Consider the following 27,871-nt stretch of genomic DNA (forward strand, 5'->3'; position numbering starts at 1 on the left):
TCACTCAAAAAAGAAAGGAGTAAATATTTATATATAAATGGTTCATATACATATGTTTTTCAGCAAATAACTGACCAGAGATGTTCCCTTCCATAATATTCTGAGGGTGGCAGTCAAACACTAGAAAGGCAAGGCCATTTCTCTCTCTATTAGAATAGAGCAAGGGGTCCACCATTTAAGAATTAGATACATTATGTTAATACTTGCAAACAAAATTGTTACCATTTCAACTTGTTTCCTGGCAATTTCTGAAATAACTTCACGTTTGGTCAATTTTATAGTAAGTCATTTCTTTAATAATGAGATGAAGTAATATTAGGTGGCTAAAATAATAAAGTAAGCACATTACATGTTTTTACATAGGACATATGTATTACTGGGACTATTGAATCATGGAGCATTGAGTTATTCATTAAAAGTGCATTCTTTTGTGCATGAATGGGATTTACATCAACATTCAGGAGCTTGTTTTCATTTTTTTCCCATAAGAAATTTCTTGGTGTTTTTTTGGGGTTTTATTAATATAATGAAACATTTTGGAGCAAATATGCAAAGAAGGAGGCCATAACTAGATGATAAAATAGCAAAGATCTCCACGGCGATGGCATACTTTCCTGGTGAGCTCACATAGGCTGGGACAAATGCCACCCACACAGCACAAAAAATGAGCATGCTGAAGGTGATGAACTTGGCCTCATTAAAATTATCTGGAAGCCTCCTAGCAAAAAACGCCAACAAGAAGCAAATGGCAGCCAGCAGACCAATGTAGCCAAGTAATGTCGCAAAGCCTTCCACCGATCCCAGAGTACATTCTAGAATGATCTTTGATCCCTTTAGCCCAATGTTACGGTGAGGCTGAGGAGGTTTCAAAGATAGCCATGCAGCACATATAACCACTTGCACACAGGTAAAGAGAAAAACACTGCCTCTTTGTTGACCTGGTCCAAACCATTTCATCACAGAATCAGACCCAGGTCTTGCTGACCGAAAGACAGCCAGGACCACTATAGTCTTTACCAAGATGCAGGAGATGCACAAGACAAAACTGATCCCAAAAGCTGCTTGTTGAATGCGACATGACCAGTCTGTTGGCTGACCCATAAACAACAAAGAACACAGGAAGCACAGCTTGAGTGACATCAGTAGCATGAAGCTGAGCTCAGAGTTGTTGGCCTTCACAATGGGTGTGTGTCTGTTGTACAGAAACACAACAGCTACAGCTGCTGTCATCACAGCACCTGACACAGCAACAGTTGTGAGAGTGATGCCCATGGCGTCAGTGAAAGAGAGAAACTCCACAGTGAGAGGAACACACATGTTCTTCTGATCATTGGACCAGAACTTCAGAGGGCAGCGATCACAAGTCAGAGAATCTTAAGGATGCAAACAAGATAATGCGTTACTTTTTCATGGTAATATATTGACAATTCCAAATAATCATGCCAGTCATCACACTACAAATTATTTATATCTGTTTGGCAAAAAAGCTCTGTCATCCTTGAACTGCTTATATCACTGCACAAATCTAATTATTCATCTTACTTTAAATCTAACAAATCCAATAAACAAGCAGGTGGAAGTGTTTCAGTGTTTCTATTGACAACATCTACAGTGTGTCAACACTCAACAGGTACAAAAGTCCTCACCAGTTGTGTTGCTGATCTCTCCGTCTGCACAGGGAAGGCAGTCAAAGCAGCAGATTGGCTCCCCCTTCCGACTCGCTTTTCGAGTTCCTGAAGGACAGGACTCGCTGCATACAGATACTGGCACCTTGTCAAAACAGTAGAATATGGAATGACTGAAATGTAGTTATATAAATGAGTTTATTATGCATAACAGTATAAACTAAGGCATAGCTTAAAATGTTATTACTTGGGATCCAGTTGCCCACCAGATGGCTGACTCTTCCAGATGCAGCTTGGATCTCTCCACACGTCCAACTGTGATGTACTTCAGCACTCCGTTGGGGGCCTCCTGCCAGTTCACAAGGTCATAGACAGCTGGGATGTCCCCACCATGGAAGACAAAATTCTCCCCAAGCTGAGTGGTGAAATTCACTTGACTGAGGTGTTGCAAAACCTTAAAAAAGCACATGCTGACTGTAAAGGCCTGTCCACACCTCCGACAATAACTGTAAAAAATACTGTTTTACATATAGCTCTAGCTTTGATAACTACAGGAATAATATCATAGGGTGTCATTTTCAGAGAGAATCAATATTCACCTCAGCCGCACTGATATTGTAGTCGTTGGAGCACAGCTGGCTAGTGTTTATCTCTGTGTGTATTGGACTGCACGACAGTAGAGAGTGGAAGGCATGTGCAGCAGCATACACAGCCAGATATACATTATAAGTCACCCGAAGATAAGTTGTATCTGTGAAGGTGCTTTGCACCCCTTCCAGACTCTCTGTCCCACTACAGGGTGGTAAGGAGTCAGGACCAGACTCACTGTCAGGGTCACAACCAAACTCCTCCCTCCAAAGGTCTCTCAGAAGGGCGTCTCCAGGGTGTTGGGAGGGATGAAGCTTACGCAAGTGTGCCTCTAGTCCTGGGATGGGTGCACTCCTAATGGCCACTCCCAGGACTCCATTCCCAATAGTTCTCAGGGCAGGGTTATTGAGTAGGTATGAGCTGGTGCTCCAGGCCTCACTGGCCAGGAACTGTCTACCGGTCACGTTCCTGCGGGCAAGCTCCAGCAGCAGTGCCTCCACATCTGTGTACCAGGCAAACACCAGCACCACCCGTGCTGAAGACATCTGTACAGTAGTTGCTGCCCGATCCACGTCCTGGGCCAAGGTCTCGCGGTTTAACGTCTCAAAAAAAGCCAGGCATGTCCCAGTGCCCTGTGCCCTCTCTCGGAAGGCTTGCACTGCCAGTAGTCCATAGTCGTTATTCACAACCACAGCTCCCACCCAAGTCCACCCATAATGCTCAGCAAGGTGGGCCATGGTGCGAGCCTGATAAACATCACTGGGAATTGTGCGGAAAACGTTGGGGAACTCTCGTCTATTACTCAGACAGGCACAGCTGGCTTGATAGCTGATCTGTGAAGTAAAGGTTTTAAATCAAGTAAAATGAGTATGAATCAAACATCAGAAGTTAATGAGTTTGGAGTGTGAAAGATTGTAAATAGCCAATCATAAACATCAGCATCATAAATAAAATATTATAAATCATAGATCATGTTCCATTCACAGCATATTATTTTGATTGCATGACTTCAATAAAAGGTCATAAAAGTTTTTTTAACCCTATGAATATGAGTTCTATATGAGACTCACCAGTGGCACCTGCAGAGGGCTGAGGGTTCTGGACAGCATGATAGTTTGAGTAGAAGATGCATCCCCTATAATAACTCGCACAGGTCCAGTAGACTTACATGAATGATTCCCTCCGCTGATCAAAGACATTGCTGCTCTTAATGTCCAGGGGTAACGGCTACAGTTATCTAAGATTTGATAGCCCAGCCGCACTCCTGGGAGGAGGTAGGGGTTCCTGTTTATCTCCTCAACAGCAAATACCAAAGCATGGGCCCAACGGTAAGGTTGCTTCTGGAAACTGATATATTAGACACAATAGTTAGAACCTTTTTAAAGGTTGCCACATGTATGCGGCTTCACAGTCCAAACTAGTTACTTATGCCCACATCACAAAATCGGGTACACCCTTAAATCAGTTAAACCCTTTCCTAGAGGTTTTGTGGATTTCCTAATTAAATATACTGGAATATCCTACAATAAATGTACAAAAAATATTATTCCACAATGTAAACATCAACTTAATTCACTTTTGATTAATAAACACAGACCCGGATTTTCTGTTGTTTACAATTAGCTATTGTTGGGTTTGTTACAAATGTGAATATATTGTGACACTGACATTAAAGACTTAAGACTTAAGTTAAGATTAATTCATAATAACTACTTTACTGAATAATATATCATTAAACAAGCACAATTTAAAATTATAAGAATAAGAATTCAGATTGCAAAAACTGACAGTATGTGACTGACTGCAGGTCAGGATGTGGCATTTAGATTTTGAGGCCAGGCCAGGAGTGACTGCCCTCTCCCTTCATCAGATGTGGTATCAAGATTATCAAGACAAGATGGCAAAATACCAGGATGGTTCTCTTATAAACATTTCTGATATCTTCCCTTGAAAAGCAGTAAGACAACTTATTTAATATGTGGGACAGAGAGCAGCTGAGTATTTTATAAGTATCATAAACATACTCAACCCATGAGTAAAACAAGAGAGCATTTACAGAGGCCATAAACTTACATCACTTTACATTACACACATAATTACAGGTTCAGTAACAGGGTGCAGCCCTGTGATGTCTGGAAAAGAGGGTAAACACAACATAAGGTTGTTGTTGACACTGTGAAACTACTTGATGTTTAAACATCAAACATCAAGTAGTTTCATCACACACTTTTAAATTGATTTTAAGGGTTGTTTACCCTTCACAGCCTGAGGCAAATCTGATGCAATATGCATATCTTCTCAACGAGGGGAGGAAAAACATTAACATGGATTAAGAAAATTTGTGTTTTTAAGAGTGTGACACTCACCCGAAGCAAGGTTTGAGACTAGGTGTCCTGATAAAGCTTAGGTCTGGAGTAGGTGGTTGGTTATGCACAACAAAAAGCCCTCCAATGACCACATCTCCATCCTGAGAGAGGCCACGGTAGTCAATCTCCTCAGGTTGGTCCCAACGCAAACAGCTCTGCTCCTTCTCTGCCACCTCAGCCATCACTGCCTCTGGCCACTGCCACCACAGAAGCAGCAGTTTGGCAGACGCCTGCAGCAAAAGGGCTGAAGAAGAGCTGGGCATGGGTGAAGCTCTCCTGACCTGACTCACTGCCAGCCTCCCCTTCAGTGTGTGAGAGCATTGGAAGCATGGGTATTTGTTCAGACCACACAGTCCTGAGAGGACATGAGAAAAACAAGGATTGCAGAGCAAAGAGTTTTTCTCTCAAGAGACAAACTGTTAGCAATAATTGCCCAACAATTAGTGATGAATGTACAGTTGACTGATGCTGCCTGGGGACAGGTAATGATTTGATTACATAGATTGGGCAGTTAATGACTGAAGTAAACACATTTGGTGTTCGCATCTGCTTACAGAGGCCTTTGAAACAATAAGAGGAAGAGGTGAGCAAAGAAGCTAGAATAACTGATGTGCTGACCGAGACAATTCTGATAGAGAAATCAACATTTCTGCCTGTCACAGTAATTAAGTAGTATAGAAGAGGATGGAGGAGGGAACACATGATCCAATATGAATGACAATAATTCCCATCATTTCATCAATTTTTCAGGATTTTATTGCATTGGTAGGAAAATGCTCAGTTTCCCATTAGGTGCGAATACAAACATTAGATTCCGATACCAGTACTTCTACACCAAAAATATGTTAGTCTAGCTTGAAACCAATGTTTTCTTTTTAAAAGTAACAAATACAAGTCACACAAGGTTGGTTTTTGCTTTTGGTATCAAAGCAATTAGAAAAATAAAAGTTTAAATTAGTTTAAGAATATGTTGTATTCCTTTGTTGCCATTATTGAACTCATGACTAAAAGACAGCAAGCATGTCTACAGTATGTATTGCATCCAGTATGTTAAAAAATTTAATCTGTGCAAAAGCATGAAAACATCTAAAAGTCGGTGCATAGTCATGCTTGACAAGTTCACTGATAACATGCGTTACTAACATAGTCAACATTGTAATTAAAACAAAGAAGACTTCATGGTGCTTTAAATAAAAACTCAACATTTGTATATACAAACAGAACAAAAGACATAGGAAGACTGTACAGCTCTATTAAAATAGGAGCCAAATTTATAATTATGCACATACACATTTTCAGAGCACAACGAGAAAGATCAAAGGACAAGGACCATACTGCTCATCATATCACCTTTGACTCAAAATCAAAGCAGTTAATCTGAGTAAGGTCACGACAAACAACTTGTAGGCCAAAAGGACAGGACTTTTCACACATAAAAACAGGTATATTTACACCATGCTGTCTTAATGAACAGCTGACTACCCTCGTTGAGAGCATGAGCAGGAGGTTGAGTGGGCATATACTTAAAATCACATATGAGGAAAATCATAGTCTGAGCAGGAAGTAGACCTCGGGTTCTGAGGGAAGACAGGAATCAGTGGTCAGTGCTGAGTTATCTGTGTAGAAGTGATCGCCGTAACTGTACCGGAGAGTGGTACAGGCCCCCTCAGGCAGACCTCGGTCCTCCAGTTGCTCCAGATATCCCGCAATATAGGAGCCAGTGGAGTGCCTGTTAGGCCCTGGATTTTGTGCGCCGGGTGACTTGTGTCGCAACACTACTTGGTTGCTGTTGGCAGCCGGCCGGGACTTCAGCGCCTCCTGCTTCTCGCGGGCGCGGCTGGCGATGTGCCGCACTCGGCTCTGACTTCGAGAGGAGAGCCGGCGGTTGAGAAGAGGTGGTGGATCCTCCAGATCGTCCGCAGCCTCTGCTGAGCTGGCAGGGCAAGGGTGAAGAGTGGGCAAGGATGTTGGCAAGGGCTTGGGCGCGATCGGATAGGGGAGTGATGGCTGGTGGCGCTCTTCTTGCTCCAAGGTCACCAGCTTGCGTAGTTGCTCTGTCAAGGGGTCCGCAGATTGAGGCCGCTGGTTCAGGCCGCCCATCCTCCTGCTGTTTTGGGACGGCGTGATAAAGCTGCGGCTGATGACTTTGTACTTGCTTTGGAAGTTGCAGGAGATGTCCTCAGATGTCAGGTCTCCCAGACTCTTGGACTTGCAAGGGCTTGGGGCTTTAGTGACCCGTGGTAGAGCTAAACTGGGCTCTGTGTGGAGGGGGGCTCGGCCCTGGGTGTGCTGAGAATATTTGGTTGAAGCAAAGTCATTCTCTGTGTAATTGTAAGGAATATCACAGTCTGAGATAGGTGAATACAAATCCCTGCCCATGGTGGAGTTGTGTCTCTGGGGCTCAGGCAGATAATCTGAATTTCTATTATGAAAGGGACTGGAGCTCTCATCATCTCTTTCCTGTGACATTCCATGTTTCCCATTAGTCGTGTATCCCCCATAAGAGACCTGCTGATACCCTCTAGGGAAAGTCCTATCAGTGGTAATGTGGTAGTTGGAGTCAGTCCTTGCGCTGCTGATTGGGTAGCGATCTTGGCAAAGAGCAGAAGAACCTTGTGGTTGGGTGAACTGGGAGGGCTGACCAGAAGATCTGTGTAAGGGAAGGGGCTGGAGGGTGGGTTTGTAAAGAGTTGAGGGCCCATTTGAGGGTCTGTCATGCAGGGGGGAAGCATAATGGGCACTGTGTACATCAGCAGAAATGGTATTAGTAAGGCTGTGGCCATTCCAATTATAACCACGTCTTGGGAATAAATGTGTAGTTTCTGGAGGATCTTCATCTACATTGAGTTCTACCTCCATTAAACTACTACTTGCGGAGTCCTGACATAAAAGGAAGTGGTCAGAGTTTGGACTGGCAGTGGCAGAGGTGGTGTAGCCATTTGCTTTCCAGGTATGGACTGATCTGAGGGTGGGGTACTGGCCTCTTTGGCCATCCTCTCTGTCTTGCTCCCAGGATTCACTGTCCTCGAGATCTCCATTGACTTTCTGTTTAGTAGGGAAAGAATCTAATGTTCTATCATGTAAGTTCTCTTGGAAGGTCTTCTCAACACCAATGGACTGGTTACTTACAGAAACAGGAGTCAGCACCTCTTCATCAATAATAGTGTATACTGCAGGATCTGTGGTCTCTGGACTTGAGAGAAGTAAAGGTTCTGAATAGAATGGAACTTTATATGGACTAATAGTGTCCTGGCTGACTTTCTTAGGGGAAGCATGTTTTTGTGAGCTTGGGATAGCTTTGAGAGGGCTACGTAAAGTGTCTGTGCTTTCGAGAGTGTTGCCTTTATTATGGTTGTGGGATATTTTCTGTAAGTTTGGGGTTACATTGAAGAGAGGGGGGCAATAGATTGATTGTCCTGATTCTGTCTTAGGGGTCCCATGTTCCATTGTGAGTTCAAACTGACCAATCAAGGCTGATATAGATCCACAAGTGTCATACTCATTGCCTAAGGAAACAGCATCAATAAGCCTTGAGATGGTACTGTCCTGAAGAGAAAGCTGACTTTGCTGGTCATACTGGTCCACTGCAAGAGGTGAAGGCGAAGAAAGAGAAGGTTTGTGATTCACTGGGCTAAAAGACACATTTTCTGGGCAGTCTGGTTCTATTTGGGAGGCTGGGCTGCTTCCTGGGACAGGTGAAGAGCCACGTGGAATTGGCACTTCCTCGGCATTGGTCTGATGAGTGACACAGTCCACTGAAGGGTCTGTGTTGGGATCATCTACATTTCTCTGTCCATCTCCAATGACCAGATATGCAGTATTGCTCATTTCGTCTGGTCCTAGGATCTTGCCAACTGCAGTGGAATGGTCATCAGAGTTGTGTGATGGTGTGGTTTCAATGAGGAGATCAACTGAGTTGGATCTGGGGCGTTCAAAGTGCACCAAATCTGTGGAAGACATTGCAGAGAAAAGGATAATGTCAGCGATGGCAACAGAATCTCATGAGGGATGGAACACCAACGCTGACACAAGCCAACCCCAACACAAAGACAGATGTGATGTACCACCAAGTCAGACTGTGAGTGGAGGGATTTGAGAATGAAATTTTGTAGGTGCAGAAAGAACATCGAATTCATAAAACACAGATTTTGAAAGATGTGACCAGATGGCATCTTTGGAGAGAAAGATATGTTTTGTATTTCTTTTTAGAAATAAAAATTACATCCGTGGAATGATGTAATATTGGAATGTTTTGGATGAGACAACCTTAGTAAGGCTTTTGGTTTACCTGCCAGGGTATCCTAGTCAGTTTTCTACTACAGAGAAGCACAACAGTAGAGACAGAACAAGACAAAAGCAAGTTAAGGTGTTAAGAAAGAAAATTGTAAACCTATCAGTGTCTCTCTCACAGGGGAGGGTAACACATACATACTGTGACTAAAATAGGAGAAGAGATGAAAAATAATCAGAATACTTTTGAATATCTTAAATGCACACTCAAACTCATCCAAAAGCTAAACTAAAGCTTTTCAGCATGAGTTATTTTGTGTGTAAACGTGTTGATCCTTAATTGGCAAAAGATTCTCTGATATGAATAGGCATCTCAGCCAACTGTCATACTGGACTGAACTCACTACCATTAAGTCTCCGATAAGATAACACCATTCTTTGCAAAGTTGCTTCAGGGAACCATAAATGACCAAATAAAGCCAGACACACTCGGTTTTTTGTCTTCTATGGTGTCTGGGCAGAATGTGTGTATGGAGTGTGACTCACCAATGAGGGTGTCTGTGATTGGATCAGGCCTCTCCTGGTCTGGGGACGTCAGATTTAGCTGACCCTGCAGTAGCCTCTCTAGGGGCATGGAGACCGGCCTGTGCTGTAGAGCAGCGCGAGGACTGCTGCGACGGCCCACTGCCACTTCCTGTGCTTGCAAGGCTTCGCCGGTGCTGTACTTCCTGTCCTCTGTCACTTCAGACAGAGTCATTTTGGTCTTCCTTCGGCCCTTGGCAGGGGCACTTGCTGTGCGCCGCAGGAGGTGATCGCTGAGGGAACGTTTTCGCACGGGCAGTCCGGTGTCCACCAATGTCTTTGTTGTACCCCTATTAAACAGGCCTCTGATACCTTTCAGCTGACGATTCTGCAGGAATTACACACAGAAGTACAGATAAAATTAAATTAAATTAAATCATAATTATGTAAAAGTGCTGGACAAGAAATGGGCATCTTCAAATGACCACTGCATACTGATAACAACAACCAGTCAAGATATAAAAAAAAGCATAACAGATAATCCACACAGAATGAGCATGCCTAACATAAATCACAAGATCTGGTACAGCAATTACTAAACAGTGATTTAGTAAATTGCTGTACAAACAAGCAGTGCAAACAGCTAGACATTCCTAAGTGATGAGTCTGATTCATCTCGTCTTGGAACCTGTGCCATATCACAAACTGCCAAGAGATGGCAGCACCATCCACTTGGAAGGCTACAGTACAGTGTAAACTGGATCAGCCTGGAAATGCTGCCTCACATCAACATTTACATCACAATGCTCACACATTTGTGAACGACAAATACACAGTGTTAACAAACATCAGTGTAGAAATACTGTAGAATTATGCAACTCTCTTTTTGGGTTGGATATTGAGAAGTGTAAATATATAAAGGAAATACATTAAGGAAATAAAATTCTGTGACCTAGGAGATATTTGTTTTTTAGCTTTAAATGTCAGCCAAGAGATGGAAGTGGGAGGAGTGGGAAGGTGATATTTACATTATTGTGACATGTTTTGTGGTAGTTTGGATGTAGATATTTATATTTAAATCAGTAATTTGAAAAATTTAATTTTGTTAATTTAAACAAACCAGTCCAGACAGTTATCTATTAGGTATCTGTAAATTAACTAGATGCTATGGTTGTCAAATTCAAATACAGTGAAAGATCATTCATAATCTGAGTAGTCTTTTTGGCCTGTATCGGACTGCGAAAGGTATTTTTCACAGATACAAAAAAATATGAATAATTTATAGACAATTACACCTGTTACACCTTCAATGTGGATATATTTAAATGTACTGAAGACCGTAGAATTAGATAAAACACTCCCAACAGGCTATGCTCACAACACATGTAAACTGTACACATGCACAACATAGCAATGTCCAGTACATACAACAGATCATGCGGTGCCATGCAATACACTGAACATCCAGAATACCTTATTAGCTCCTAGAAAGTGCATTATTGTATAGCTGGGGTTGAGGACTAGGGGACTCCACTGGAAAGTAAACAGGATGATGCTTAACCATTTACATATCTTTAGACCATTTGGAAGAAGTCCTGGCTATTCATTGGAAGTGTACAGTGTCATTATTTTCTCAGAAACAAAAGGGATAACGTAACAACTTAGCTAGCTGGTAAAACAAGAGTTTGAGTCCTGAGGTCACTCTTACCTTTCCATAGACATCATGCACTGTGACGTGAACAAAGATGGATGCCTCTGTAAGGCCCTCCAGGTAAACATGTCTGTAACCTACCAGAACAAAAACAAAATCAGAAGGACAGATTGTGTTCTAAAATAAAATATAACATGAATAAATGAATGATTTTTTTTATTGCATTTCCCTCCTTGTGGTGCATGACTAGCAATGATATAGCTGACTAATTTAACTAACTGACTAATTACCTGGCATAAGGCTGCTGAATGCTACGGTTCTCTGACCGACAAAGTCTCGTCCAATTGGGTCGTGGTCCCAGACAAGAAACCGTACCAGTGCCATTTCTGGCATGTGCAGAGTAAAGGACAGAGTCTCCTCCCACACTGGGTTAAACCCTTCAAAACAACCAATGGTTACTCACTGATCCGGTGACGCGCACAACAGGATACAACACAAACAACAATAATAATCTACACAATACAAATATCATCTCATGTAATGATTTATGAATTGTGTTCTTTCATGCATTTACATAAACATATCATTTATGTTGGTATATAATGAAAGCTGTCAGAGCACATATACCCTCTGGCAGAAACAGCATCTACTGCACCCACAGACACACCCAAGGTTCCACACACTCCTACCATTATCATCCACCACACGTGTCTGCTCTTTGCAGCAGTCCACTGGAAGACCAATGATCTCCACCTCCACAAAAGGGTCAATGATCTGAGAGGACAGACAGAATGATAGCAGGAACACACATCCTAAAGGTCAACCAGGAGCATCGATGGAAAGGGAGTCAGAGACAAAAGATGCCCATGAGGCACAATGTGCTCTATTCTGTGTGTGGTGTAGTTCTCATTGTGAGGTAGTGAAGGGCTATGTAAGATAAGGTGCTGAAGGAGACTGACCTCTCCCCGGTCCCCCAGCATGGAGTCAGGTGGCTTGGGGAGCTGTTGTCCACTAATGACCTTAAGTAGCAGTTGCTTTTTGGGATATGCTGGGAGTGGGTCATCAGAAAATGGATTGAAGGATCCTGGGACAATGAAAGAGAGACACAGATGTCTATTTCAAACTTCATTTCAATCCTATTTAGTAGATTTCCACAAATACACTGTTCACTACATTATTTTCTACCATTTCTTTTAGTAGCTCAATACAGCATTTTCATAGTTTTTGTCCCCCCAGTGAAAGTTTGAATCTAAAACATCTACAATTAGATGATGAAAAATAGAACAGCTGGAGGTGGTGGAGTTTCCCCTTAAGTGATTCCTTCAAAACATCTAATGAGTAATGAGTAACTATTATGGAATTGTGTTTCTTCATAGTGCATACATAATTTATCAGACTTCATGCAATGTGACTAACAGCATTAATATAATATAATAATATTTTCCTAAACATCTTATTTGGTGGAAAACTCACCTTTGCACATTGGTTCAGGCTTCAGCACATAGCCACTACCGCCGTTCACCATGAACTTGGCGCGGTTCAGCTGCATCATTCGACCCTCTGTCTGGTAGTTCAGAGCCACTGAAGCCCACAGGGAGAGAAATGCACCATGTGGATGTCATTACTGGTTCACTGATGTATGTAGATATTCCGTATACATGACACATAACTTTGCAAGGACTTAAACATTTTTATTTCCAAGCCAAACAGTAGACTTTGTGTCTAATAACTGAAACACACTGGGTACTAAGCTCAAGAAACAATGGCATGGCAGAATGGCAGACAAGAAAACAGAGATAAGCATAGCAAAGCCCCTCCTCCTCATGGGACATCACCAGCCTGTTCTCTAGCTCTGTCCATTTATCTCTTTCACATTGTGTGTGTGTGTGTGTGTGTGTGTGTGTGTGTGTGTGTGTGTGTGTGTGTGTGAGTGTGTGTGTGTGTGTGTGTGTGTGTGTGTGTGTGTGTGTGTGTGTGTGTGTGTCTGTGTGGGTGTGTGTGTGTCTATCTACAGTAGCTGCATGTGTGTGTGCATACTACATACCAGTCTTCATTCGCCACATTCATTAGTGTGACTGCAATAGGAGTTGATGTGCGTGTGGTGTGGTTGGGTGATGCTGTGCGTGTGCGTATAGGGTGGTACAGTACAGTCCAGATGGTGTCTGGGGGAGCATATGGCCATGCAGAGGGGACCCCATATTGATACACCATGATAAGGTCAGTAGGTCAGCAGCTGTCATTGAGAACCCACATTCATCAGTCTACAGTTAGTATGATAATGGAAAGTTGACTAGACCCCATTTGTGCAATTTAAGCATTTGCAGCAAAATAAATTAATGGAGGATAAATACACATTGTGTATGTGTACATGTATGCTGTAACTTGACAAGTGTGTGTGTGTGTGTGTGTGTGTGTGTGTGTGTGTGTGTGTGTGTGTGTGTGTGTAAGTCTACCTCTGTCAGTGTCCACCTGTCAGTCTCTCACCTAGCTGGGAGCCCACGTTCCAGTAGGTCTGTGGGTTGAAGTTGCTGGAGTCGATGCGGTAGGCCGAGGGGTAGATGCGAGAGAGCTGCAGCTGGTTGAAGCGGAGGAACTCTCCTGCCCTGTGGTGGACAAGCTGCTGTGCCCTCGTCTCACTGAAGGACAGTACATTCCCTGTGCCACCTGACACACACAGCACCAGACATAAAAAATAAGTAAAATAAAAGACTGGCAGTTCACAAAAAATTCAATAAAATTGCATTTGACTTTGTTTTGTTGTTCTTTACATAGTAATAATTGTACTGCAATCTGAATGACAACAGATACATTTGAGTAAACAGGAGTACTCTACAGTATTCTAGAGTCCTACCCTCTTCTAGATCTTCATGTTCGGCCAGAGAGTTGGTGAGCAACACCAGACTAGACAGATCTCTGCTCAACTTTATGGTCTTCCGCCGCCGGCCAGCTCTACATTAGGAAACACACACGCACACACACACACACACACACACACACACGCACACGCACACGCACACACAGACACACGCACGCGCACACACACACAGTCATACATGAATGCACATGGGCAGTAATAAATCAGATGAGCACATACTCCATGGTCATAGAGAAATATACTCCCACTAGGCAAAATGTTTCATTCATTAATACATTGGTTTCTGTGATAACAGTATTGAACCTGGTAGTTCATAGTTCAAGTATAAGTGGGTGCTTTCATATAGTCAGTTATTTGATTCACTGAACAGGTAGAGTATTGGGGTCAGATAAAACACAGAGGAATAATGAAATTGATTTACTAAGACTCAGATCTGGACTCTGGTAGTTATTTTGCACAGCATGCACTTGACACTTTCAATACATAAAAATGACTTATTGACTCTAATGGCATCCCATAGGACCCATGCAGTCCATTAGTGATGGTCATATCACAGACAGTATTGTCCATCTGTGTGCCATGTCCTTTCCCTTCATGCGTTCAGCTTCATCTACATTGCTTCTTTAACACAAAGGGACATACGGCTTTTGAGTTCCCTCTGTCTAACTGGATCTGACCAACCCCAAAGTCACATGATGTCATGTCACATCGTGTCAAACTACAGTATTTACCAGATGGGGTGGCAGTGGCTCGGGAATTAGTGTGGTCATTTGGCCTGTTTCACGTTTGGTTTCTCCTGACCTCATATGCTTGACAAAACTTAAAAGTGATCATTTTGGGTTCAACTGTAAAATATATTCCAGTAAAGTGCCACTGGCTGTTCTGTTGTGATTGTGTCATCACCTGTTGGGCATTCCCACTAACTCCCTCCCATAGACGTCCTGATTCCCTTCGTCATCCGTGTCCACACTCTGACACTTCAGTCTGGACCTGGAATTCCTCTGAGGAATAAAAATCAAGGCTTATGTCACAAAATAACACAGCTATGACTGTAGCAACTCTTGCAAAGGACATCCTGTGTGTTTTATGTACACACACACATTATGCATAATTGATTATAACGCAGCCTGGGGAAAACATAAACAATAAAAGGGTTTTATGTTTTATTTTTTGCTGCAGAGAGCAGTACATTTGCTTACCTTGGGTTTGATGCCGCTGATGAAAGACCGACTATGGGATTTCTTCAGGCCTTCTTTGGAGTTCTGGATTAAAAGTATTGGTGCGAGGATAAACAAAAAATCACACATTTGTAATCTAGGCATATTATTACAATTTACTACAGTGTAATTCATTTTCTCCACACAATATTCTCTGCTATTATCCCTGAAGTTTGGTATCCAAAGCAATTTCATGAGGACTGAATGACCACACTAGAGTGGCAGGAATATGAGGATAACTCAGTGTAGTCTACATGAATGGGGTGGACAGAAGGGGACAAAAGGAGATGTCCCTCTTCATTCGGACAGAGGAAGCTGCAAGGACTTGTCCCCTCAGCCACTGGAATCAGAGGACAGGCTGGGGAGTGAAAGCCTGGATATCCCACAGGCCACTAACACACTGCTTTCACTTTTCTATGCCAACCAGCCCAGGGGAGTCCACATGTGTCCACCACTCTTTGTCTCCGGCTTTCTCACTGGCCTTTTCTCTCTGTCTGCCTCTCTCCCTCTCTCTCTCTCTCTCTCTCTCTCTCTTTCTCTGTTTGATGCCTTTCAGTGTGAGTATGAGTGAGTACCGGAACCTTCGGTGTGTAACACACATAACATTAAAGAAACTTTGAAGCTGAAGACATGAACAATAGGGCTTGTACAACACAGGCAGAATAAATTAAACATTAATAGATGCTGCTCTAGATGTGTTTGACTACAATCAGGAGTTCAAAGAGGCATCCAGACAGTCTTCAATAAGAAAGTAATCACAGAAATCAGAAAGTAGAGGGAAATAGGCTGTGATATAATTGTATGTATAGACAACAATCTTTTTGTCTCATATTCCTTGTCATATTGTGTATGGTTCTAATGTAATGATTGACTTTATTAGAAGCGAATTATGCTCTTCACAGAGGTACATACATGTATACTGCAATTCCATTTGGAAATATGTTGGGGGCATGCTCCATGCTGATTCCTGTATTTCCTTATTGTCAGCTCCTTCAGTGATGGGCAGTAGCTTACTACTTGTAGCGAAGCTACTAGCTTAACTAAATTTTTCAGTAGCTTGGTGGTAGTGTAGCTATTTTCTGAAGCAGATAGCTTTTCAATAGTTAACCTGTTTTTTTGACCATGTAGTGCAGTAGCTTTTGCAGAAGCTAAATTTTCCAGAGCATTTGTGGAGCTCACAGTAGAGCTTCCTTCTGCCGCTAGTTCAGTTCTATTCAATGGATCTAACAAACATGACACATTGGACAGGACATTTGTCCAACTAAATCTGAGAAGAGATGGGCATTGGTCCTTTATTGCACTACATTGTCTAGGAAACATTTTTCATGGCAGAGCTGAAGCAACAAAATTGTGCTTGCAAAAATGTTGGTGGTAGAGTCTGGTTTCTACTGCGTGGTTATAAAATAGGTTGTGTATGTGTGTGCCTAGTGTGTGTGTATAACACAGCCTGTGTGTGCCTAGTGTGTGTGTATGACAGCCTGTGTGTGCCTAGTGTGTGTGTATGACACAGCCTGTGTGTGCCTAGTGTGTGTGTATGACACAGCCTGTGTGTGCCTAGTGTGTGTGTATGACACAGCCTGTGTGTGCCTAGTGTGTTGCTGTTGCAGCTCTTCACCTTTCCGAGGTTCCTGTGGAGTCCCTCGTGAGTGGCACGCAGAAGGGCGCGGATGGAGAAGCTGTCTGTGTCCTCCTTGTCGCCGATCTTTGCCTCCTTCAGAAGAGAATCCAGCTTCTTCCTGATGTGGGATTCCACCTGGTGTTGACTTAGGTTGTTGCTCTGGTATGAGAGTGAGGAAGGCACGGATTAGTACCATTTCGTTACACTTGAAATAAACAAGGACAATATCTATCCTCAGGCCAATGAGTTGGGAAAGCAGAGCTTTAATTGCAGGGCTGGCAACAGTCCAGATGCGTCTTCATTTTCCCTGCTAGCCTTACTAAATTACTGATGTGAACAGTGCTGGGGCCATAGTAGCTTCTCTAGCCACGGGGTCTGTCAGTGACTACCTCTGAGGTGGTTCTCACAATGGATCCATCAAGCGTGAAATAATTTTTTCCTTTTTGCTGAAATAATGGAGAGTAGGCATCCTAAGATGTATTGTAATGGCAACCAGTAAACTGTTATCTAGTGTAGGATATATTAGTTATCTGATAACAACCCTATTGTTCTTAGTGTTGCATTGATAAGTATAATGTTAATTTCATTATTTTAAGACACAGCGAAAGAACAACATTTTAAAGATTAACAAGACAAATATTAATCTAAATTCAATGTTTGCAAAGTATAGTATTGTATAATAATATATTATAGTAAAACAAAAAGATAGCAATTATAGCAAAACAAAAAGATAGTAAAACAATATAATGTGCTAATAAATTAGTTTTCAAACATACTGTAACTAAAACTAAAAACTAAAATCTTTTCATTCAAATAAACTGAACCATATAATTATTTCCCCCCATGAACATTGTCATTCTTCACACCTTAATTACCTTTAACAAAGCAAAAGAATACAATTCTTATTCCATGAACTTAACATCATATCAAGCACATATTTTTAACCCAAATGAATGTTTGTAATGAGGTGTAATGAATGTTTTTTAACGAGGTGTAATGAATGTTTGTGATAAAGTGTTTGTGTGTTCCAGTCACCAATGCCTGCTTTGTAATACTACTAACTTTAGAGCGTTTCGTAATCAGACCTGAAACAGAATCATTTTAAGACTGCGGTGGCCATCAATAAAAGTAAATAGCCAGTGATGCATCGTAGGAGGACCCAATGTGCCGAGGTATCATTTAATAAGATCAATTAGCATAACAATCATAACGATAGCACAGCAAATGAGGCTGGAGGATGCTAATTCTGAACATAGTTTCACACCAAGCAAAGACATGCAGCAGGAGCAGGAGCAGATATGTGTAGATAGGCTGCTTTGACACAGTGCCAACACATAAGCACCCCGCTGGGGGAAAAAGTAGAGTTGGAATGAACACTGTAATGGACTAAATCAGATTCAATATTGAGTAACCTGTTGGTTTATATAATCCACTTCCATATAATTATATAATCCACAACACAAAGAAAGAACAGTGGTTTCCAGAGCATTCTTCCAATCCGCCCATGGATATCTCTGTTGATTCCCATTATCATAAAGGCCTGTAGCTAATGTGCAAACATCTACTGTTTGTAGGGAGACAGCCAATTTAAACTATTATGGGCTATTTCTGTACAGCAGCAAGGCATGCTGGGCACTCGTCAGTCAACTCGGTTTGCCCTTAGTTTGCCACAGCTGGTCTGCTTGGTACCATCAGAGAAAATGGTGAAAAGTGTGATTTGTGGGGGGGGGGGGGGTAGAGGGTTAGAGAAAAGTCAGAGTGAGAGGGACAAACAGAGAAATGAATACAATGAGTCAGGCCTTACAGAGAGTATGAGGCTAACGAGGAGAAACAAAACTTTTGATGGAGAATTATTCTCATCTGACCAATCCTGACATTTCCCACGTCTGTGTGACGATGGTCACCTATGTGTGTGTGTGTGTGTGTATGTGTGTTTGTGTGTGTGTGTGTGTGTGTGTGTGTGTGTGTGTGTGTGTGTGTGTGTGTGTGTGTGTGTGGAAGTGTTCAGATTTAGCACTTACGGTGCTGTTTCTCAGTTTGAAGTCATCTTCAATCTCATCGGCGCTGTCTTCATCTGACACCTCCCCCTCTTCCGCATCCTCTGACAGGTGTGTGGGCAGACGCTTACCCTGCAGAGAACACAACAGCGACAAGATCCTCCATGAATGCCCCTTGATCCTCACAGAACATTTAACAAGACAACCTGTTATTTTGAGGGAGGCATACATATTTGCTGTCAGGAATCCATTACCCTTAGGAGGTGTTATATTTTAAACCAATGATCTGTGGGAGCATTCTGGTGAGTCTTAGGAATTAACCTCGACATTCTGCTCTTTGTCCTTCTCCCACTTTGCAAAATGCATGCAAAAGATCAAGGGCGCTGTAAGAGACATGCATGTTGCCCATTTAACGATAATTCCATAAAGCAGCATTATAATCCATTACATGTGTAGGAGGAAAATACTCATGGTCTTTTTGTAGGTGTAAAATATTGCAATTTTCCAACTCCCTTTGATGTCTTTTCAACCTTTTTTCCCCTTTCTTATTGGGAACAATTAAAAACGTTCCTGAAGCACCTGATGCTTTACTTTCCATCAATGATTCTGCCATAAACCAAGTTAACAAAAGCCATTACAGTACACTATGATGGGAGTCTGATGAGCCTAATTTAGGAGGCTACCTAATACAGTATAAATGGGACATAGATGCAACAGCTGCCATTATGTACTAATGAACAGACTGTCTGACAGTGAAATATAAAGACAGAGAATTTGAAAACTAGGGGATCATTTAAATGTCTATGATAGGGAAGCCCGTTTAAGTCAGATACCGTCATTATTGTACTCTAGCTCCCAACTCTACCATCATTATCATAGCCACCATCATTACCGTACTCTAACTCTTGGAGTCCTTTAAAATCATAGACAATTTGGACTTCAGTTTCACATCTTACTGGGGGGATGGCACCCAGTTACCTTGCAGTACTCTCAACACTGTATTGAGGCATCAAGACCTCTTTGGACAACAGGTTGAGGGCACTCTACTGTCTAGTCTTGGTAGAATGCTGCACATCGGGGCTGTACTGCATGGCCAGGCCCAAACACAATCAGCCTCAGAGGCCTGATGGCTGTGAGCTATAGTCTTCTCTATCTGATGCCTACTTGTCATCATTATGACTATTATGTCAGCTATAGCTATGAGACCAACTTTTTGAGGAGTAGAAGACTGGTTTTGCATTTCTACAAACTTTGCTCTGAAGGCCAAGTTTAACCATCTGCAATCGCTCACCATCGGAGCCCATCGTGTGATGGTGTGTTGTCTGGGGACAGCTCCATCTGACGTTGAGATGCACTCATTAGGAGAGAGTCCCATGGAGTGGCAGACTGCTGGCACCATCTGTCCTCACCTCCCTCTGCTATGGCAGAGCCACCCACTTGCCTGTTCTTTAGAGGACCATCTCTTCCTTCTGTGGCCTGTCTCTACTCTCCATGTCTATTCATAGACAAGACGGCTACTTATTTTTTAAAGCAACAGACAGTGGGGGGAGTGCATATTGAATGTAATGGAGTGTGTTACTCATTGTGCAAGAGAAGGAAAAAAAGCCTTGAGGAATGCTGTTGTTGTTTATGTTCTGTGTGTGTGTGTGTGTGTGTGTGTGTGTGTGTGTGTGTGTGTGTGTGTGTGTGTGTGTGTAGTATACTGTATAATGGCAACTGGCCAAGAAGCTATCATCGTGTCCTCATACCCAATTCTGATTCACACTTGCAGTCTTCCATAACTAACACAGAGACCTACATTTCCTATTTCTCTTTTGTGTCTCTTCACTTGTGAAAAAGGGGCTCTCCACTGTTTAGCCCCACTACTCCAAGAAAATAAACATGGGAATAATTGCAGCTCCTTACAAAAAACTTAAGAATGACACTTGACAAAGTATCTGTGTTGTTCTGACGATTCAGGGGATGAATATCTTGGATGCAAATTATTTAACCTCTAGAGACAGAAGGGATAAGACATGATCCCAGAGGAAAGAACTGAGGAGGGGCCAAGGAAAGCAGAGATTAAGTATAAAGGGAGATTAGATAAGGATGAAAATACGAAATTACGAGAGTGTGAGCTCTGAAACTGTCTAGAGATAAAGGAAGACGGGCGACGCAAGAGGAGAAAGAACCGATCGACGAAGGGATGAAGAGAGCCATAAAGTGCCAAGCGGCGCTGCACCTTAATGAGGATCTTGCCCCTCAGGCTGTTGGGGCTGGGCAACTGCTTTGGGTCTTTACTCAGAGCCGCCTCCACGTCCAGCTTGTCCCCAAAAATGTCCCTCAGGTGCTGGGCAATCTTCTTCTGCTGCTGGATACTGCAGTGGTTCTCAATGGACAGGATGACCGGGTACCTGCCAACAGAGTCATGTTTGCTCAGTGTGGATATACATATCATAGCTATTCCACTTTTTAGACATATTGTGACACAATGTTATGCAGCAGATATGCTTGCATCAGCCTTTCAGAGTTATGTCATTTACATATATTCAAAGTGAGCCAGTCTGCACATCAAAGCAGAAATATGTCACCGATCAACACCATCTTGTCAAACCAAGTTTTTCTGCACACATCCAATAGAGACAGGGAACCTAGAACTTATAAACACACAATATAATTCTGCTGCTAGCACTTAACAATCAGACTGATCCAACAAACTATTCACTACTGATTTACACCATAAGAGAACTTGTCTCCATGGTATGGGATGGTAATCAGAGAGAGTCATTGAGGTTTTGTAATACTGATTGGGCCCAACATTAGGATATTAAACTAAATTCCTTTACCATGCCAACTAAGTAAAAACATTTCAAAGTTTTGTAGAGTACCCTGATTTTGTCTGGCTTTTATATGAAACATTTAAAAAGAAACATATTTTTTCACATTACCTTTTACCTACATGCCTATGGGGGAGACACATCAGTGTGAGCTCAGAAATGAAATTACATATTTTGGTCCCTTACAGGAATGCTGAAATGAAATGGCATCTAGACAGCGACAGAGTCTAAATGTCAAGCCTGTCCAAAAGATGGGGCTGCCCCTCAGGGCTTACCGCTGTACATGGTGAAGGACACCTTAGCCCTCACTAATCTCAGACACACACACACACACATCACACACACCACATACAGACACATACATGCATATACACATGTATGTATGTGTGCACACACACACGCACACACACACATCACACACACACCACATACAGACACATACATACATATACACATGTATGTATGCATGCACACACGCACACACACACACACATCACACACACACCACATACAGACACATACACATATACACATGTATGTATGCATGCACACACGCACACACACGCACACAGGCACACACACACACGCACACGCACACACACACACACACACACACACACACACACACCCTCTAGAGCCAAGGCAAATTATGTCATTTGCATGTGATTTACACTCTCCTTTCCTCTATTATGAGCTGCTATTAGTGAGAACAGGTGGCTGTGAAGAGATAAAATGTGATGCGGAAAAGGAAGAATGTTGGCATCCATCAAATGTTTGAAATTACTGGGCATCTGTATGCTGTACAGTCTCATTAGTGAATTAGGCTCACATTTTACTGATTTAATTTAGACAAATTATTAGTATTGGGACACTGTATAGTCAGTAGCCAAAAATGCATCAATTTATCACGAGAGAGACTTCAATTTCACCAAAAACAGATCAACAAAATCTGCAGAGCAATATTAGCGCGAAGAATTTAAAATGATTCATAAATTCAGACCTTGTGTGTACAGGCATCCTGGTTGCATTCATTTCAAAAGTATAATACTACATTACAACACTGGCAGAAAAACAGATAAAGCGGAAAATAGAACTACACTTACTCATTGTTGATGAAGGCATGCTTGTTGATAGTTTCTACAACAGACTTGAAGGTGATCTTAGAGGTGAGCGTATAGCCGTGCTGCACCATAGGCTCTCCATCTGGGCCATCCCAGCAATCCACTGCAGAGAGAGGGGGGTGGGGGGTGGACAGACTGACTCATACTCACAGATGGGTGCATGGATTGGCTAAAATTGGTATTTTATTTTACTTTTATTTATGTATTAATAACTTTTATTTTGTTATTATTAGCTTATTTTTATAAATATTATGTGTATGTGTATAGATTACTCATGTGTGTTGATTATTCTGTTCTTACCAACGTACACTATTTCATGTCAAATATTTGTATATTTATTTTTTACATTTTGTGTTATTGTAAATCCACCCCATAGCTTTAGCAATACTGGAACACAGTTATGCCAGTTAAGATGACTAAAATGTGACTGGATCCAATGTGCAGCAGTGCTCCTACCCTCAACACAGCGGCAGCCGGCCTGCAACACCCAGGCGTACATGTCCGTCTTGGAGTGGGAGAGGAGCTGGTCTCCGGTCAGGTAGGTGTTGTGGGACGATGCGATGAAGTAGTTACACAGGGGCTGATCCATATCCTGGTTCACCTCCAGATGTGTGGGATTAAAAATGTCACATGTTGGACTACGCATGAAGTTGGTGAACCCTGCAGAATAAGGCAAAGAGAGAGAGGCAGAGAAGGGAGGGGGAGGGGGGAGGGGGGACATTGCAATTAAGGCATTAGTCCAAATTGACACCAGGACTCACATAATACTCTAGATCATAAAAAATGTATACAGTTATTAAGATAGCTATCATCCAATAATACAATTAAGTTCTATAAAATCCATTAGAGCACCACTCAGGGCTATAAAACTGATTGGAAGTCAGAGGGAGGGCCTACTAAAATCTATTTTAAGATTTAAGTGCAGTGGAATTACCGTAAATGAGCTGACTAGGGTTTATTCTCACTTAGTGGTATGATCAGCATGCAAGTACACACACACACACACACACACTAAACTTTTGCTTTGTTTTAATGGTACTATCTAATTAGGGGAACTCAAGTGGTCCCACATTTAAAAAGGGTGCCATGTTAAAAAAAGGGTAGACTTAGTCAGGCAGATCTCACCTTCAATGCCCAAAATTTCTTTCTGCTTATTCTCCTCTAAGGTTTCAAATTTATCAATGATGTCCAGGCAGTAGTCCCCTGTCACATTTGGCATCTGTAGGACGGAGGAGAGTGACAATGCAGACATTATTTATTGAGCTCCTGTCAAAACGCTTCAGAGGTCTTCTCTCGGCCTCATGTGCAATCTTTTCATCTGTTTCTCTCTTTGTCTCTTTCACACTGGCTGCTTGGGCCTTTCCCCCGTGTCCTCTGCCTTCTCTATCCACATCCTTGAAGTGCACAGATGTCAAAGCAGGACTGGTAGCTGGACGAGTGCATTGTCCTGTTGAGCCCCCTGGCTGGACAGTAGTGATTCTATCTATTTTTTTAAAATTATTTTTTTATTTCAGGGCCAGTTCAAAATTGTGAGTGTATTCAGCCGAAAGAGCAGAGCGGCGCATGTTGAGGAGGGGAGGGGGAACTCAACTCAAAGAGGGCCTCAAAGAGCATTCATGCATAAGGCCAGATGATAAGAGCACAAAAGGGGAAGGAGGTAGAAAACATGGGAAAGAGGTCTTTGTTAAAAGGCAGACACTGGGGGAGGTTTAAGATAATCCCAACTATAATACTGCAAGTCTGGCATGAAGTTGACTGTGAGATCACTCTATTGAAATTACAGGAAGGAGGAACTAAGCCAAAACCAAAAATATCAGTAGGACATTCCTCAAAGATAAAGATTAGGTCAGTGGACCATACAGAGTAAATGTGCAAGGGTTTCTATGAAATCAGCTTATTACCTCCTGACAATTAATCAAACATTTCAAAAATCCAGGGGTCCTTACATTACATGCACTGCGTAGACACATACTGAAAAGGAACAGTCATCACTACAAGAAAGGCGGTGGTTTTGAAGGTTACAAAAGATGGTTTTGTCATGTAACAGCACTGGAGTAGCAACCTTTTGCTCCACACGTAGGAAGTTGCCCAGCTCCTCTACTGTGAGGTGGTCTTTCTTCTCACTGAAGCACATGAGCAGCAGGTAAAGGTCACGGCGTAGGGACATCATCCTATAAAAGACACTGAACTCCTCAAATGAGAGGGTGCCTTGTTGGTCATCTGTGTCTGCTTCCTAGAGAGTCGAGAGACAGAAAGGAAATGATATAGAGACATACAGACTTGAAGCTCCAATTCTGCGAATCTGTATTGAAAATTGAGCATTTCATTGAAATATGTAAAGAAGTACAATCAGTGTTTCCTCCTGGGATGCACTGAAATGGAACTATCTTCTGTACAGGTTGACACCTCTGTTCCAAATGGTTATTAACACTAATCTAGTCTTTCAATTTTGCCCTCACCTGAAACATCTGCTTGACTTTCCTACGAGGCAGGTTCACATTCATTTTGTGTAGAAGCTGGTACATCTCATCGATGTTCAGAAGGCCATCACCATTCTTATCGGCTTCCTCAAATGTTTGCTTCATCCATGTTCCCATGGGTTAAGGAAAAAACTACAACATCCTCCGTCATATGTATGTGCATCTCACAAGCCAAAGTCAAAAATGCTGAAATGTGTTATTTCATACCAAAATGAACTGATGGGGTGTGATGGACTGAAATCAGCACCAATGAAGAAGTTATCTTATTTACGGCCAAATACAGTGTTTATGGCCAAACTAAATTAGAAGGAAACAACAACATGTAGGCAGCTTATACAATTAGGGGGTCTAGGATTGTTTTTCTGCCATCAAGCTTGCAAAACACACTACACTTTTTTTATGTGCAAACCAATGTTTGGAGTGTACGCATACAACTTCTCATACAAGAAAGTGTTAGAAAAATGTCACCTTATGTTGATTTATGGCAACATCTGAAACATCTCCAGACCATGTAAAATTCTAAAAAGCTGTGGGCAGGGGGGAGCAGAGCCAAGTGAGGGGGAGGAGGGAACTGATGAGGTGGTCTGTGAGTTTGAGAGTCATCCAGATGCCCCAGAGGACCAGTGGCTGGCTATGACTGGCACACTATATAATAAGCAAAGGTTTTAAAAGGCGCTGCCTTATGACAAGAAATACTGATTTCATTTGTATTTTATGTCTACCATAAATATGACAGTTAAAGATGCATATATGGCTTTCTAGAGTGCAACCTGTATTGCTGCCAAGAATGTACTAGCACACCAACAGGCCACTCACTAGAGTGGAGAGGTATACTGTATGTAAATGCAATCGCCTGAACACTCTTTAAGCACTAATGATGCAAAACAGTAACATGCTCCACAACACCTTCCGCCTAGTCTGAAAACAGATCTGCTTAAAAATGCAGACACAGTGCTTGGTGTCTAATTTCCATTCCCATAGCAGATGTTGAGAAATAAGAGAGCAAAAATACCATGTCACAGATAATCATTTTTCCCCAATTATTTGCAAATTTCACACGCCACAGACCATAGCTCTCACTATGTTTCCTTATCTATTTTCTAAATCAACCACATGTCGATTTGCAAACACTCGTTTTCTTTACATGTATCTGTATCAGGGAGAAAAAAAGGATATTGGTCATGGGTGCGTTGTCTCTTCGCCAGCGAGTCCTCGTCGCTGATGCCTGCCATCAGATACCTTAGGCCGGTCACCCAGGTGCGGGCCTCCTCGGCATTGGAGGTAACCAGGTCGACTGATTCCATATGGTTTCCATGGTAAATGGTGAAGCAACAAGCAGGATCGAAGCTTCCCTCGGCATGCCGGTGGAAGATATCAGACTGGTGCCCCTCTGTGACCTTGTAGAGTGAGTCGATGGTGACTGGAGGGCAGAGAGGTGATGAGAGGAGGGGGAAAACGATCACCGAAGAGAAATCAGAGAAGGAAGTGAAGGGAACAAAATGCTAAACAGCAGCAATTCATTGTGACAGAAAGAAAATGAGAAATAATACACATCATTGATATACAGTATTTGGAGAAGACAGTAACTATTACAGTTACTGATATGTCTGTATGAATAAGGTAGCAGAATACATGTTAAGGAGATGGAATATACGTGGATATTACATCGCTTTGTATGCTTCACCACCCTCTCTCCCATTCTTTCCACAGGCTTGCCAGTGACCCTAGTTTCCACTTTCAATGTTCTCCGATTACATTGCTATGGGCACACCGTCTCCGGGAATGAGGGCATTAGGATCTGACCAGCACACTGAATTCTGATTCTGACGTCTGATTCTCTGGTCTGAATTCACTGAACACTTAAAGGCATTTCTGCTCTAAGAAAATGTATACATTTTAGAAGGCAATCTGTTTCAAATGGCTCTTATGGATCACAGTCTTCACTGCTCATCACAGTAAACAGGCTCTGCACTACCAGTCCAAGCAGCTCTCAGCACAGACAATATGAGCAACTATTTGTGATTTTTCACCATTTTGTAATTATGCAAATGGCGACAGACTAAGAGGCTTACACACGAGTGTCCCAATCACAACAGCAGAGTGAGACAAACAGAGAAAGAACAATGGCTTCTGAGCATCCCAGTGTGGAGACCTAATCCTCCATCTGGGCTATACTGGGTCAGGAACACTGACAGGCAGAATGTTCCGGACGACCATACATGCAGATGATATATGGCTTGGCTCGAGACCAGCCGAGTTGTGGAGCACACAAGGCTGACTGGATTGACACCTGCACTCGATAACAGCCGACACTGTTATTTCATCCTTGTAAACAAGAAGCCCAGATTTGATTTAAGCCTCCACATACAGTTATGAGCAATCCATAATCATGCCCCAAGCAGTATTGCTTTCTGTTTCAATTTGTCCCTATCATGTTTCACAGCAGTATGCCACAGTGGACCATAATGGGCTTTAATGGTGATTATTAATGCTGTAATTTGGTCTGGGAGAGTATTAAATAAAAATGTATTTCCATCTTTGGCTTTAAATATGTAAGATATGCTCCATTAAAGCAGAGGGCCATTCAGTGTGTGGACTGAGCATATTCGGAAACTTACTTTTAGCCTTCTCGCTTTTCCTGGAGGGCCTCCATCTGATGCAGGAGCGATGCTCGTCCAGGTAGAACAGACGGACCAAGCCTTTAGAACCACTCTTCAGCTTGACCATCTGAGTCCCGGACTGCATGGCACTCATGCATCGCTCGA

The 27,871-nt window shown here is 42.4% G+C and overlaps 2 protein-coding genes across 3 annotated transcripts; both read right to left on the reverse strand.

The window, feature by feature from the left end:
• Nucleotides 1-263: 263 nt before the first annotated feature.
• Nucleotides 264-4,869, reverse strand: olfcr1 (olfactory receptor C family, r1). Of its 2 annotated transcripts, none has more exons than XM_076281484.1 (6): nucleotides 4,580-4,869; nucleotides 3,284-3,560; nucleotides 2,225-3,046; nucleotides 1,873-2,079; nucleotides 1,647-1,770; nucleotides 264-1,373 (listed from the first exon to the last, which is right to left on the reverse strand). In XM_076281484.1, the coding sequence occupies exons 1-6, from the start codon at nucleotides 4,840-4,842 to the stop codon at nucleotides 472-474; spliced, it is 2,595 nt and encodes an 864-aa protein (XP_076137599.1). In that variant the 5' UTR covers nucleotides 4,843-4,869; the 3' UTR covers nucleotides 264-471. The 2 variants fall into 2 exon arrangements, with proteins under 2 accessions (XP_076137599.1, XP_076137600.1); XM_076281485.1 differs by having other exon boundaries at nucleotides 1,287-1,373; nucleotides 1,892-2,079.
• A 496-nt stretch (nucleotides 4,870-5,365) lies between these two features.
• plch1 (phospholipase C, eta 1) lies at nucleotides 5,366-27,871 on the reverse strand. Its single transcript, XM_076281486.1, has 22 exons — nucleotides 27,725-27,871; nucleotides 26,283-26,526; nucleotides 25,086-25,215; nucleotides 24,689-24,859; nucleotides 23,752-23,845; nucleotides 23,083-23,286; nucleotides 22,609-22,729; nucleotides 20,911-21,082; nucleotides 18,714-18,821; nucleotides 16,690-16,851; nucleotides 15,057-15,119; nucleotides 14,761-14,858; nucleotides 13,834-13,931; nucleotides 13,467-13,646; nucleotides 12,456-12,563; nucleotides 11,942-12,066; nucleotides 11,672-11,756; nucleotides 11,273-11,419; nucleotides 11,040-11,119; nucleotides 10,805-10,864; nucleotides 9,356-9,719; nucleotides 5,366-8,526 (listed from the first exon to the last, which is right to left on the reverse strand). Exons 1-22 carry the CDS (start codon nucleotides 27,858-27,860, stop codon nucleotides 6,125-6,127), a joined length of 5,352 nt encoding a protein of 1,783 aa, XP_076137601.1. The 5' UTR covers nucleotides 27,861-27,871; the 3' UTR covers nucleotides 5,366-6,124.

Source organism: Alosa pseudoharengus, unplaced genomic scaffold, assembly GCF_046254945.1.
Source record: "Alosa pseudoharengus isolate Yale_2024_CS ecotype anadromous, Long Island Sound unplaced genomic scaffold, YU_APseudo_1.1 YU_APseudo_1.1_scf_13, whole genome shotgun sequence".
NCBI classification, from domain to species: Eukaryota; Metazoa; Chordata; class Actinopteri; order Clupeiformes; family Clupeidae; genus Alosa; species Alosa pseudoharengus.

What these genes read in the sequence shown, in the direction of transcription:
- olfcr1 (XM_076281484.1), bottom strand. Translation starts at nt 4,842, where the DNA reads ATGCCCAGCTCTTCTTCAGCCCTTTTGCTGCAGGCGTCTGCCAAACTG. An exon ending in GCCCTCTGCAGGTGCCACTG is followed by an intron (nt 3,047 to 3,283) that starts GTGAGTCTCATA and finishes TTTACTTCACAG; the next exon opens with ATCAGCTATCAAGCCAGCTG. An exon ending in GGTGGGCAACTGGATCCCAA is followed by an intron (nt 1,771 to 1,872) that starts GTAATAACATTT and finishes TGTTTTGACAAG; the next exon opens with GTGCCAGTATCTGTATGCAG.
- plch1 (XM_076281486.1), bottom strand. Translation starts at nt 27,860, where the DNA reads ATGAGTGCCATGCAGTCCGGGACTCAGATGGTCAAGCTGAAGAGTGGT. An exon ending in TCAGCGGCATCAAACCCAAG is followed by an intron (nt 14,859 to 15,056) that starts GTAAGCAAATGT and finishes TTTATTCCTCAG; the next exon opens with AGGAATTCCAGGTCCAGACT. An exon ending in ACGTGTGGTGGATGATAATG is followed by an intron (nt 11,420 to 11,671) that starts GTAGGAGTGTGT and finishes GTTGTTTTGAAG; the next exon opens with GGTTTAACCCAGTGTGGGAG.